The 15,198-nt window shown below is 38.6% G+C and overlaps 1 protein-coding gene across 6 annotated transcripts in view; it reads right to left on the bottom strand.

The window, feature by feature from the left end:
- The window catches only part of LOC108410414 (roundabout homolog 2-like), a 139,407-nt gene that overhangs the window by 21,911 nt on the left and 102,298 nt on the right, over positions 1-15,198 (bottom strand). For all 6 annotated transcript variants that reach the window (XM_037547278.1, XM_037547280.1, XM_017681472.2 and 3 more), the window contains 4 exons: positions 14,376-14,497; positions 11,095-11,326; positions 2,485-2,609; positions 2,073-2,244 (listed from right to left, as the gene is read on the bottom strand). In XM_037547278.1, the coding sequence (XP_037403175.1) occupies positions 2,073-2,244; positions 2,485-2,609; positions 11,095-11,326; positions 14,376-14,497 (651 nt within the window). The remainder of the gene's footprint in view (positions 1-2,072; positions 2,245-2,484; positions 2,610-11,094; positions 11,327-14,375; positions 14,498-15,198) is intronic.

Below are 15,198 nucleotides of genomic sequence, written 5' to 3'. Positions count from 1 at the left end.
TGCTGAGGTCTGCAGTGTTTTGGCCCGCGAGGACCGGAGCTTGACACGTGCGTTAGACTGTGAATGTACAGAACTGCAAAATTCAGAGACTAATAAAAATAAATAAATCAAAGTTGGTTTTCATCTTTTGCACAGTACTGTAGCCAAGCTGTCTGCTTTGCCTCAATACATAAACAGATAATATTTTAACTTATAAAATTTATAATTTATAAATTATTATATTATTATTAATTTAGAAATAAATTTAATATGCATTAAATTATATATATATATATATATATATATATATATATATATATATATATATATATATACAGAGTTTACTTTTTTTGTGTTTCCATTTTGCTTTTGGATGCTTAAATCCTGCTTCTTAGCCTGATTCTTAACAAGTTGATTGATGCAGAAACTTCATTTTTGCAGATACTTCACTATATACTACACTTTAGCACATTTATCAGCAGGGAAACCGCCTGTGTTAGATGAAAAAGACATTTAGGACTTAAGAATGCAGCCACAGCAGGCTCTGTAATGCCCCTTCATCATCATACAATCAAATCGAATCAAATCAAATCACATCACAACCCAGCAGCAGATAAGCAACACCAATTAAAACCACACAGGAAAATCTATTTTTACTAATACGATTATTCTACGACTGATTAACAGCATAACAGTAATGGGGGCAGGAACACTGCAGATGCTGAAAACAAAACAGGAACCATGTCTCCTTCAGAAATGAAAATAAACAGGAACACAACTGCTTTATATGTGCGCAGGCCTAGCCAGTGCAGCCGGCCACTCATCAGTTAGAGCTAGCGGACGGGAGATTGACACAGGGGCTCCATCAGAGTTTGATTTCCTGGTGCAGCTACTGTGCTGTGAAATGAGATTCACACTCTCGCGGCGTGAGCACCACCGCAAACCCCTTCATTAAGCCCCATACCACAGCCCTGTGTTTGCCTATGCGGTCGGCTGCCGGGGGGAATTTCTGCCCCTGGCAGTCAAAAGCCGTGAAAAGGGGGGAGAACACCGCACGTCAATAGTATTGATTCTGGGTGTATTTATCTGGCCCCATCCTTCATTGAGCTTGATAAAATGTGATAAGGTGATAAGCCACAGCAATAACACTGTCCTCTGTGTTAGCAATGGCCGCGTTTATTGGAGAGGATTATTGATATAGCTAACAGCATTCTGCCAAACGATGCTGGACAGTGTATTAAATGAAAATCTTATCGATTTTTAAAAAAAAATCACTATCTGTTTAAGATAACAAAAAGCTTCAAAAACTGAACTTGCAGGGAAGTACACTTCCAATCTCTTACTCTCTCTTCCCTTTTGTTCAGTTTCACTAAAGCATGAAATACTCCATGTACTGATGATTGTGTTTCTCTAGTCCAGCAGAAATTGCTCAGTGCAGTTCAGTCAGTATATCGTGGTCATTGCTCAGTGCTTAACTACTAATATATAATTTGTTTTTATTATATTATATTTATGTATTATAATATTATGATTGTTGTTGTTGTTCCAACTACAAACATGCTTGGTCGATTCAAATATAAGGAAATTAGTAGTACTGTTAAATTATTACAATAATTAATCTGATTAACTGTATTATTTTGAGTAGTTAATCATGATTATTTTGTTGTTTACTCAAATTACATTTTTTTTTAATTAAAAAGCAAAACATTTTATTATAGTTACACAAATGTACAAAACAATCATCATAATGTCTTTATTATTTCAATTCAATTCAATGTAATTATTACAACCTAATTCAACCTTAACATGAACATCAAGTGATTTCCATAGGGTGAATGCAGTTGTTCTGACATCCAGTGAGAGCTAGAGTGGTTGCATGTTATGACCAATGAGTGCTTATAACCAAAGAATGCATGAATCCTCTCTGATCAAACTCTGCAGTAATTGTAGAGGGACTGCTGAAGGGGAACATTTGGAGTAAGGGTAATATGTGCAAGCTATTTTTTTCTGCCAAATGTACATTTTTCAAGTTTTCAAAGTAATTCCAAATTCAGTGACCAAATTCATGAACCAGTTAAATCATGGCTTCTCACCAATCACAATGGGCTGTGGCTCGCTCTTCACCCCAGTGCCTGCGCTTGTGCCGGCCGCTACCTCCACACGATACTGCACTCCGGCCTGAAGCCCTCCAACTACCACAGAGCGGATTGCTGCATCCACCGTCTTATTCACGTGGAACCGTGTTTCATTTCCCAGACACCATATCTAAAGAACGAGATAATAGGGAGAAAAAAGGAGGTGTGACATAAAGAGAAAGATGATACATGGAGACAGAAAGAGTAGACAAAGGGAAGAAGACAGAGATAAGAAAAGAATGTGTCAGGACCTTAAGTCCATAAATTAATTAGAAGTCATACTTTTTTAAACTAGCTATAAATAAACTATATTTTCTAAAATAGTATACTGACATACAGCTAATTTTATGTGACTTGGGCCTTGTAGTACCTTGTATTCCTGGATGATGCCGTTCTGGTGGTCTGTGGGTGGGGGGTCCCAGGATATGCTGATAGAGGTGCTGTTCTGGTTGCCCACTGTGAGCACAGTCACTTGCTGGGGAGGGGCGCTGGGGGCTTCCAAAGCACAACACTTATCACTAAATGCCTTTCTCATTACAGCAAACTCACCACACACAGAAGCATTCAAGATTCCAAATGGATTTTTAATGCTTTTTTCTTACTGACCTAGATATCTAAGAAAACTATTGTCCTTTGAGCATAATAAGCTTTGGATTGAGAAAATAGCTACTGTGGAAGACTTTTATTATGCACTGTGATCTACAAGCACCCATTCTGCATGCAAAGCACTTTTACAGGCAACATAATTCTTAGATGGGTACTTACTTTTACACAGAAGTAAGACAAGGCCCTGTTACTTGATTCACTATTTCAAAGGTTCTTCTGAATAACCTCTGTAGGAGGGGGAAAGGATGTATGCTGTTTTGGATGCTATGCATGGTGATGCAGCGTATAAAAGGCAGCAGGAGATGAGGTGTGACCAGCTCTGAGCCCTAATCCTAACTTCGTTAGTCCTGCACCACTGCCACTCCTATCAGAGCCCGCGCTTCACAGAGCAGTCACACTCTGCATCAGCCGTGCCGGATAGCAGCTCTGAGTCACCACACATACCCACCAATTACCTTTCACACACTGGTTCTCCTCTACTCTCCTTCCTCCACTGTGCTTCCCACCTCAAAGAAAATGAATCAGAAAAAAACTGAAGCTTCCAAAACTGGACTTCAAAAAAGTAATGGGACTCCTAACAAAATTAGCTTTTTCATTCTTACTTCAGATCTGCAATAATTCACATCTGTTTCTGTCCATCCTTCAACTATAAGTAGACAACAGAATGCTATGGGTCTGAAAGGATGTGTAACTGTCAAAAAGCTATTTGCAAGAAAAGCAAATAGATGCAACTGAAATAACAAAACTGCTGGTCTTCTCAGAACAATGGTGTGACCACTCAAGGTTTCAGGTGTCTGGAATTATTTGGATCATAAGAAGCAGAAAATGCAACCAACTCCTAAGAAACAAAAAATTTAAGATGTAATAAAGGGTGGACAAGCTAAATGCTAAAAAATACATGCATACACACACAAACACACACACACACAGACAGACAGACACACACACACACACACACACACACACACACAGACACACACACAGACACACACACAATGGGAAGGGTTTAGGAATTACAGCTCTTTAATATGTAGCTGCCTCTTTTTCAAGGGTCTAAAGGTAATTGCACAATTATCTCAAAAGTTATTTCATGGGCTGCATGGGCTATTCCCTCATTAATCCATCATCAATTAGACAAGTAAAAGGTCTGGAGTTGATTCCAGGTGTGGCATTTGCATTTGGAAGCTGTTGCTGTGAACCCACAATATGCGGTCAAAGGAGCTCTCAATGGAAATGAAACAGACCATCATTAGGCTGAAAAAAGAAGAAATCAATCAGAGAGATAGAAAAAATGTTAGGAGTGGCCAAATCAACAGTTTGGTACATTCTTGGGAAAAAATAGCGCACTGGTGAGCTCAGGAACTCAAAAGGCATGGACATCCACAGAAGACAACAGTGGTGGATGATTGCAGAATCCTTTCTATGGTGAAGAAAAACCCTTCACAACATTCACCCAAGCTAAGAAAACTCTCCAGCAAGTAGGTTTATCAGTATCTAAGTCTACTATAAAGAGAAGACTTCATGAGAGCAAATACAGAGGGTTCACCACAAGGTGCAAACCATTAATCAGCCTCAAATGTAGAAAGGCCAGATTAGACTTTGCCAAAAAACATATAAAAAAGCCTAGAACTTCTGGAACAGCATTCTTTGGACAGATGAAACTAAGATCAACCTGTACCAGAATGATGGGAAGTAGAAAGTATGGAGAAGGCTTGGAATGGCTCATGATCCAAAGCACATCACATCGTCTGTAAAACATGGTGGAGCCAGTGTGATGGCATGGGCATGCATGGCTTCCAGTGGCACTGGGTCACTAGTGTTTACTGATGATGTGACAGAAGACAGAAGCAGCCGGATGAATTCTGACATGTATAGGAATATACTTTCTGCTCAGATTCAACCAAATGCAGCAAGGTTGATTGGATGTCACTTCACAGTGCAAATGGACAATGACCCAAAACTTACTGTGAAAGCAACCCATGAGGTTTTTAAGGCACAGAAGTGGAATATTGTGCAATGGCTGAGTGACCAGATCTCAACCTGTTCGACCATGTATTTCACTTGCTTAAGACAAAACTTAAGGCAGAAAGACCCATAAACAAGCAGAAAGACCCATAAACAAGCAGCAACTGAAGACAGCTGCAGTAAAGGCCTGGCAAAGCATCACAATGGAGGAAACCCAACATTTGGTGATGTCCATGAGTTCCAGACTTCAGGCAGTCATTGCCTGAAATGGATTCTCAACAAAGTATTAAAAATGAACATTTTATTTATGGTAAAATTAATTTGTCCAATTACTTTTGATCCCCTGAAATGAGGAGGCTTTGTAGAAAAATGGTTGCAATTCCTAAACATTTCATAGGATATTTTTGTGCAACCCTTTGAATTAAACCTAAAAGTCTACACTTCAATTGCATATCAGTTGTTTCATTTCAAAACCAACGTGGTGGCATGCAGAGCCCAAATCATGAAGATTGTGTCACTGTCCAAATATTTTTGGGCCAAACTGTGTGGGTGGGTGGGTGGGTGGGTGTATGTATACATATATATATATATATATATATATATATATATATATATATATATATAGAGAGAGAGAGAGAGAGAGCTGCTGACTTGTGTGTAATTTTCTGTTATACAGTCATGTGAAAAAATTAGGACACCCTATGAAATCCTGTATATTTTTTAACATATTTGGACATGTGGATATTTAATATCAATTTTAACAATACTGTGGGATCAGAGTAATATGACTAAACTTATTTTACAAAATAATAAATAAATTAAAAATTAAGAAAGGCCTTTTTACAATATTCTGTAAAATGTCATTTAAAAAGAATGCAATTTCTTGTGAGGCATAAATTAGAACACCCTTACATAGTGTCCCACTTAAAATAGTTAAGATCACACACAGGTGTATCACATGAGGTGCACATGATCAGAACATCATTACCCAGCATTCTGAATGAGGTTTGCTCTATTTAAACCTCAGAAAATCAGTTTGGTGTGCCCCTGACTCTTGAAGTCAGCGTGAGTACCATGGTGAGATCCAAAGAGCTGTCTGAGGCCCTCAGAAAGAAGATTGGGCTGCTTATGAGTCTGGTAAGGGATTTTAAAAATCTCAAAAGAATTTGACATCAGCCATTCCACCATCCTGAAAACTGTTTACAAGTGGAGGACATTCAAAACAACTGCGACCATGCCCAGGTCTGGTCGTCCAAGCAAGTTCTCCCCCAGAGCAGACCGTAAGATGCTAAAAGAAGTCATGAAAAATCCTAAAATTTCTCTTGCTACTGTCGATGTGAAAGTGCATGACTGAACTATCAGAAAGAGACTACACAAGTTTAATTTTCATGGGAGGTGTGCAAAGAGGAAACCTCTGCTAGAGTTTGCTAGAGAGAATGCAGACAAAGTCCGTGAATTCTGGAATAATGTTCTTTGGACAGATGAGTCTAAAACTGAATTATCTGGACACCAGAACAGAAGACATGTTTGGTGTAAACCAAATACAGCATTCCAAGAAAAGAACCTCATACCAACTGTGAAGCATGGAGGTGGAAGTGTCATGGTTTGGGGATGCTTTGCTGCAGCAGGACCTGGCCAGTTTACCATCATAGAATCCACCATGAATTCTACTGTGTATCAGAGGGTGCTTGAGGAACATGTGAAATCATCTGTAAAAAAATTAAAGCTGAAGCGGAACTGGACCCAGCAACATGACAATGACCCAAAACATACCAGTAAATCCACCAAGGACTGGCTGAAAACTAAGAAGTGGAGAGTCCTGGAATGGCCAAGTCAAAGTCCGGATCTTAATCTCATTGAGATGCTGTGGAGTGACTTAAAACAGGCTTTACATGCAAGAAACCCCTCAAACATCTCACAGCTGAAAGAATTCTGTGCTGAAGAGTGGGGCAAACTTTTTTCAGATCGATGTCAGAGATTAGTAGATGTTCTACAAGAAGCAGCTCACTGAAGTTATTTCAGCCAAGGGGGGCAACACTAGTTATTAGAGGGTAGAGTGTCCTAACTTTTTCCTCCATTATAATACACATTTTTGTTTATCTTTTGTTTCATGAGTAAAACAATGTTAATTTTTGTTGTTTAATTGCAATTAAATCACTTTCTTTTCCAGAAATAAACAAAAACAAGATTGGACATTGATATGTAAACATTTTTTAATAAAGAGCTGACTATTTAATGGGGTGTCCTAATTTTTTCACATGACTGTATACATTTTTATAGTATAGATTTTTATAGTATGCCATATCATGTTAGAAACGACACAGACAGAAGACACTGAATTATTAGGTAGTGTGGTGATTTAAGCATGCAATTAGCACAATACTAACTAGTGGTCATTAATTTCTATTACATGTCAGCTACAACTGACCTTATGGCTCCAGTGCAAAACTAAAGAAGCAAACTTCGGACACCACACAAGTCTTAACTGTTGTAATGTGGTGAAAATCATGTAAATTAGTAATTTAATCAGGAAAGTAATTAAATTAATCATTTTTTGCAAAACTACCACTTTAAATATTCTCCCTGTCCTATACTGTATTCACACTAACCCAGCTTGAAAATAGAAAGATGAAATATAGGTTTATCCTCCAAGTGATCAGGAGTGGGAAAGGTATGAGCCAAATGCAATCTTATTTTCTGCACTGTAACAGCCACTGTAAGAGATTGGTGTCTGTGATTGTAGCCTGCTCTGAGGGAGTAAATCATATCTATTGAATCTACAAATAGCAACCCTGACTACATCAAACAAAACACAGGCGCTACTTTGTCACCGCGCTGTTTAACAGTTCTAATCGGGTTATGTGGCATGACAACACCGCTGCAGTGAGCGGGGGAACTGTCCTGGCTGACACTCAGTAAAGCATGGCTCCAGATCAAGGGGAGCTTAACTTCTCTATGTGACGCTATGCCAATATTAATAGGCAGGCAGGCGCTCTGAATGCTAAAGCGCCATGTTATGCATATTTGAGCTAAATGAAAGTACTCCATTCCCGTGTACAGTAATGAAGGAGATGCTAATAAGGCCATTAACTCTGTGATGTATCACTGGCAGAAATGTAACCCCGTGCTGTGCGGTGGCGGGAGCCTGCCAAGTGACACCGTGGCAACCGCACCGGCCTCTGTTTTCCATCTCAAACCTCTCGAGAAAGAGAGACAGAGAGAAATTGAAAGAGAGACACCAAGAAAGTAACAGAGAAAGGGAAAGAGAGAAAAAGTGAGAGAAAGACAGAAAAAGAGCAATAACCCTGTAAATGCCAGGTAAACTGACTAAATTGCTTGTTTAATCACACAATAACATTTGCAAATTAATACAACCATCTGATCTTTTATTGTAATTATTGAGGTTTGAAAATGATGATTAAGATTGTGTCAGTTGATCTATTTTTTGCCATGGGGAAATAGTGATCTGTGCATTTATATTCAATTACATATATATATATATATATATATATATATATATATATATATATATATATATATATATACATACACACACACATATATGCAAGGAGGGACTGTGGAGAGAGTAGTACATTTGGTCTTGAGAGGATTTTTTTTTCTTTTGAAATGAAAAAGTTAGACCTTTTGGCCTCCAGACAAGAGCCAAAAGCCTCCCTTTAACATTCTCAAAAATGTAATTTAATTAGAATTTCACCAGAAAAACAAAAATTCTTGTTCACTGGAGTTAAAAATGTTGGTCACCGGTCAGCTAGCATTAGTGTTATGTGCTAGCTGTAGTACCTATAATATTTTTAGCTGTATTGCTGGAGATTCATTTACACTCATTATATTCATACTAACCAATTAACATTGAATGCTTTTACTTGGTTTGTTATTCTTATTGTTGTTGTTAATACTACTACTAACAACAACAATAATTATTTAATTTCCATAGTATAATCACCTGATTCATATAGTTACAATAACTATGTAATTAATGAACAACACTGACACCGGTGTTTTGCATTGTCTTACTGCTTTTGACCCTTGCTCTTTCATTGGTTTATGAATCTGTATTTGGCTAGTTTGTTCTTGCCTGCCTATGTATTGTAGTTGTTGTGATGAGGGTTGGCTTGCCGCTAATAAGGATGCAAAGCATGTGTCCTGCCTCATCAACACATTTGTTACCACAGTACTTCAGAAAACAGTTCAATGTATCACGAAATCTCAAATTTCACCGCAATTTAATTTTGTATTTCAATATGATTAACAACTATTTTGAAAATTACACTGAAAACACAAATGTGGCTTTTTACACGGTAGTGGAACACTGAATACTTTTGGCCGAAAGAATGAGACATAATTAATGCAACTGAATTGCTACTATCTGATTCACTCGTTACTTTAAAAGATCACAACGGACAGCCACATAACCTCCTCTAAAATGGACATAGGCATTAGAAAACTGTGTAGAATGTCGTCATTTGGCCCCTGGTTCCAGTATCTTCAGCAGTTTGAAATGGAGTGTTTGGAGGGCACTGAGGAGAGAGAGGCAAACTTGCACACCTCTCGTTAAAGCAAAGCCATCATGGCACTAATTGCGCTAATGGATGAGAGCTCAACATGAACTGTGTGATCTGCAGTAAATATCTCACTCGATTTTGTGTGTGTGTGTGTGTGTGTGAGAGTGTGTCTGCGTGCACCCAAACTGTAAAGAGAAAAGTGGGTGAGAAAAGGTAGAAAGAGGCTAAAACAGAGCAAAACAGGAGTGAAAAAGAGTGAGACTGTTGGAAGAGGAAGTAAGGATGTGAGAGAGAGAGAGGGAGAGAGAGAGAGAGAAAGACTGAACCGGCTGGCACTATTTGACAGTGGTATGGCAAGCAGGGTGACAGTGGCTCAGCGGGGGTTTGGATCTGAGACAGAGTGTGTCAAAGAGAGTGTGTGTGTGTCCCAGTGTGTGTGCCATGGGAGACACGGCCTCCTACTGTGGCACACAGGCCCCACACAATTCTCAGTAGACCAGGCTGAATAGGCTTGTTGCAGAGGCGAACCGAATACATTTGTATGCACTTTTGCCCAGGGACCTGCAAGTGGTAGCCAGAACCATTACTGCCAAAGAAATGGACAGAGAACATGATATCGCCTATGAAGGACCACAACACCACCCTGAATAACACTAATAGTTTATTATGTACTGCCCTGTACCTACACAACTTGGCCATTTTTATGAGAAACACCTCATTTGTTGCTGCACACCCTGCCCTGTCCTTCAAGTAAAGTATCCACCACTGACCAGATATTATTTGGGTTCTGGGCCATTTTCAGCACAGCCGTCATACCAATACGGTAGTGGTGTGTTAATTTCACCAGTATCAGGCACAGCAACGTTGCTGGGATTGTTCGATACCTCAGTGTCATTGCTGGGTTGAGAACAGTTTGCCAACCAGAAATGTTCAGCAAACGAGGGTCCTGCTGTCAGAAACTGACCAATGATGTACAGCTGAAACACCTTTAGCTCTGTGAACCACTGTCAGTGATCAAAGTGGGCTGGAGTGGAAGCAGGGCTAATGCTATGGACACATTCACTCTTAAATGAGCAAAATTTTTTCTGAAGATTTTTGGGATTTATTATTTATTTAATGTGTGTACAGCAGATGTTAAACAATTGTATTGGACAACTTTGATTTACCTGTGCCGAATCAATCAGTATAGAATATAATTAGGGCTCTGTAGATTTTTAAAATATTGAATATCTAATCTAATTCTTCTGCCCAATGGCCGCTGGGATGGACTCCAGCACCCCCTGCGACCCTGAGAGAGAAGCGGCTTAGAAAATGTGTGTGCGCGCGTGTGTGTGTGTAATCTAATTCTGACCTCAGAATCAAGTATTAAACTTGAAAAAACATGTATCACTTTTACATTCTTATTCTGTATTGAATGTCATACTGTCATATGCACAAGTGTGAAACGCTCCAGTCAAATTACATATTTTATTAATATTGACAAATAGTAATATGACCAGGTGCCCAAACTTTTGCATACAACTGTCATGGGCTGGAGGTTAGGGAACTGGCCTTGTGACCGGAAGGTTGCCAGTTCGAACCCTACAACTGACAGTATGGCTGAGGTGTCCTTAAGCAAGACACCCAACCCTCAACTGCTCCCCAGGCACTGTGGATAGGGCTGCCTACCGCTCCAGGCAATGGTGCTCACTGCTCCCTAATGTGTGTGCTCACTAGTGTGTATGTGGTGTTTCACTTCACGGATGGGTTAAATGCGGAGGTGAAATTTTCCCATTGTGGGACTAATAAGGGTCATTTAATCTTAATGAAAGTATTGTTGTGTACCGTCATGGTATGTAACACATTTTAAATAATTCGAGGTAACAAACTGCACAGTTAAAGCTTACCTTCCTCTAAAGTACGTGCTGTCATAGATTCACTGTCTGCTCCCTGGAACTCATTGAAAAAGGGCCGGACTTTTATCTCATACACAACCCCCTTTTTGAGATCATGTAGTGTGATGTCCCGCTCTGATGGAGTCTTCAGGTCCTGGACCTGCCATGTTCCTGGAGAGGGCAGTCCGGACGTTTGCCTGTAGAGAACACGGTAGCCTTGGATGAACTGGGACGGGTTCTCAACCTGCAGCAGAAGGGCAACTGATTAGTACATGGAGAAAGAAAAGATAAAGAGTCATGAAAATTAAGCAACTATGAAAAAAAATAGCAAACATGCTAAAACTTAGTGACTCCCTACCCTGTGCAGTGATACGCAGGCTGAACAAACCACTGTACTCACAATGATTGTTTTCAAGTAATGAGACATTAAATCCCACAAAAGCAATCATGAAAAATGAGCTACAGTAGCTTCTGCCAAATGTTTTCAAACTAAGTGCATTAGAAACAATGAGATGGGTTGCTCAGCAAAGCTCTGTCACCATGGATAGGTACAGTAGAAGTCATTCTGTTAGAGGAGGCTGCATAACTCACAGTAATGGCTTGTTAACAGGAGCAAGTGAAGGCTTTTACAGGCAAAATAAAGTAGCTGTTTACCGTCAGCCCAGACCAAATAAATCAGCTCTGTATGCTTGTCCCCCACACGTGTGCGTGCCTGTGTGGCTGCATGTGCATTTCATTATTGAAATGAATAACGAATCCAAAAGCTTCATTTATCCCTAAAGCTCATCCTAATAAAGACAAGCACTGACTGATCTGTGTTTGAATGGAAGAGCAGTGAAAACAAGCAGGTTTTTCTCCCAACAGCAGTGGAAACACATAACAGAATGAAGAAATGAAGTGGACATCCTTATGGGAAGGAATAAAAAGGTGATAGGTATAGTGTTTGTACAGCATTATGCACGTATATATGAGCAATAAATGACTAGCACAAACACAACTTTTCTCAGGTAAACTTGGAGCAGTCAGCTGGTTAAACAACTTTTCAAATCATAAAATATGGTTAGGTTGAGTGCTGGGTGATATTTGAAAAAACTCATCATTACATTTTCCAAATATATAATGGTATCAAGGTATAGGATGATATTTACATTAGCATTAATACAGTTAATTAATAATACATTAATACAGTGAACCCATGTTTCATGAGCACTGCTACTCTGTAATAAAGCAATACAAACCTAAAATGGCTTGTATTGATTGGATTGCTTTTTTTCTGTTAAGCTGCTTTGCCTTTTAAAAAAGATGCTATATAAATAATCTTTTAATTGACTTGACCACTATTTTCTTCTCTCAAAGTTATACACAAGAAAACTTTAAACAATACTTAAACAGTAAATGTTCATGAGAAACAAACTACATTTCCAAAGATGAAACTTACTGGTTTCTTTCGTATGGATTTTTAGCTGCTCTTTCAAAATAACCTGATGCACCTCATAAATGGAATACATCGCAGGTCCTGGATATCATAGTAAAATGCACAAAATAGAATAAAACAACCTCTAGGCAACACTGCTATGTTATGGGCATCCTATGCAAAAATCTAAATAGCCCTGGTCAAATTCCTATTTATTTGCTGGGTTTAGCATATTAGGAAAAATGAAACATAAAATGTGCCATAGCCTCTGCACAGGTCACATTTAATTATTTATTTTATTTTTTCAGAATGTAAATTCAGCAAATAAACAATAACTGTGCATTAAAATGTGCAGAACTATGTTCTTTGTCGCATATATATATATATATATATATATGTATACATACGCTTATTTTCACTTAGAAAATCAACAAAACATGTAGCCTGACGCCCTTTTGCATATGACTATCATTCGTATATATGTATGTATACAATGTTCATTTACTATTGAACAGCACTAAACAATAATAACAACAATAAAATGAAAAAAAAAAAAATCACGTAGGTATAATGGTGTACCTGAACAGATATGATCCAGCACAGCACCTTCTCTTCAACTTTAAACAACTTCTAATGACAACTTCTAAGGCTTAAAGTACTTGTGAGGTTTTTCAAAAGATTTAAAGCAGGATTCATGAAAGAAATATGATCTGGCTCTCTCCCAGAGCAGTATATGACCAGACTCTAGGAGAGCTGTCTAAGAAAGGAACCACAGGTAAAATTTAGTTTAGTAAATGAGGAGACAGTATGTTCTAACAACAACCCTCATCACCAACACAAGATTTATGTCAATCACATAAGAGGCCCTGCATAGCACGCATAGCAAAAGGCTGTTGTTTAGCCATTGGTGCTTATGGTAATATAGCATGATAGCATACGGTGCGGGCGTGAGTACATGTATGTTTGGAGGGGAGGGGGGAATCTCCTCATTAAAAAATACTCCAGAGAAAAAGCGGTCTGAACACCTTGCCAAGCAAAAGCAGATAAAGAGCTGACCGCAGACAGCTTCCAGAAAACAGGAGACCAGCAGGCAGGGCTAATAGTGATCTATTTGTTTGAGGGAGAGCCATTTGTCCAAATTCAAACGTCACCCTAAACAGTCTGAGATTAATGAAGCACCAGCTGTCCATGTGTGCTGTCCACTAGGCTCCATTTTACCTCCTTGAATCACTGAGCATAACATACATGCAGGTCATGAAAATTTGGTGTACAAAGCCTTGACTTTTATTCTGACTACATGGGGACTAACCCATACATGCCGGCATTGTTACACTGGAATGATATTTTGTGGCATTTTACATTTCAATCATACAGAACAACTGTAATCCTATAGAATAGGAAAAAATAACTGATGTTGCTGCAACTCTGTTGTGTCCCTGCTACAACACAATGTGCAATAGAGAAGAGGAGGCGTAGGACAATCATGACTTAGGTATATTAAGTGACCCCAATCAGCCTGATGGTGGTGCAACAGTTCAAGTTCAACTTTATTTTAAACCAAGGGCTGAACAGTAAAAAATGATTTTTCTATACACAGGCTTATGCTGAACAGAAAGCCTCAATGACCATGCACACTGGATTTGAAGACGCAGTGCATCATATATTAAGCTTACTTTTGTAAACTACACTTCCATTTGGCATTTGCTTGAAAGTGTACTCAAAAAATAGGTAATTTTGCCTTCAAAAATTTTTCAAAATTTGTAATACTGCTGCCATGTCTTAATCAAATGCCAAGAATTGTGGTTCTTTAAAAATGTATGAATAAATCTGTCACTTGACACAGAACTACTCATGTGAGTGAAAACGAGTCTGAACTTACCGCCCATGTCACCCGCACGGAAGTGGAGCTAAGCACCACAGGGTTGTGCATGCTGACGATGACATCACCCAGCTCCTTCTGTACCTGCCGGTGATCAATGCCTTGCACGGCTGGACTAATGTCTGAGACATGTAAAACAGCAGAGGCAAATATACTAATGAGCACTAATGAGCAGAAATAGAGTGTTTTATGGAAACAAAATAACAGGCAATAGTAAATACTCTGTGTGTGTGTGTGAACTCAATACTGGTAGTAATGGTAACGCTATTGAATCTCTCACACAGGATCCTTCAGTTACAGTTAAAGCAGGGCAGGATTTAAGCTAAAAAAGGAGTTCTGAGCAAATATGTATTGTCTATGTATATACATGTGCTGTACGTGCAGTGGGGTCCAAAAGTGAGACTACACTGAATCTGTTGTTAATTTCCAGGTTCCATTTAAAGGTTTATAATTGTGAAAAGTTTTGCCAAATAAAATGAAGAAATCTTACGGTTTATATTATTACATTATTAGGTCACTACTAAAATTCAATCAACATTTTCCAACTGATCATGTTAAAGACTTTACACAAAAAGTTTATTTATTTATTTTTATTTTTTTATGGCAACCATACCAGTATGAGTGTAAACTGTCTTTAAAACAAATGGAGGACATACCAAATACAGAAATTCTTGCTAAAATTTCAAAGACTCTATTTTTCAATAAAATATTTATGCTGCTAATATAATTTCTACAGAATAACGGATTATTGGAGAACTGGATTAGAAATGCAAAATAGAACCATTTTCACTAGTGGTCTCAGACCCTACTCTGCATAAATATG

This window comes from Pygocentrus nattereri, chromosome 18 (assembly GCF_015220715.1).
Source record: "Pygocentrus nattereri isolate fPygNat1 chromosome 18, fPygNat1.pri, whole genome shotgun sequence".
Lineage (NCBI taxonomy): Eukaryota > Metazoa > Chordata > Actinopteri > Characiformes > Serrasalmidae > Pygocentrus > Pygocentrus nattereri.
Note: the sequence above shows the minus strand (reverse complement) of the source record. Positions and strands in the feature narration are given on the sequence as shown.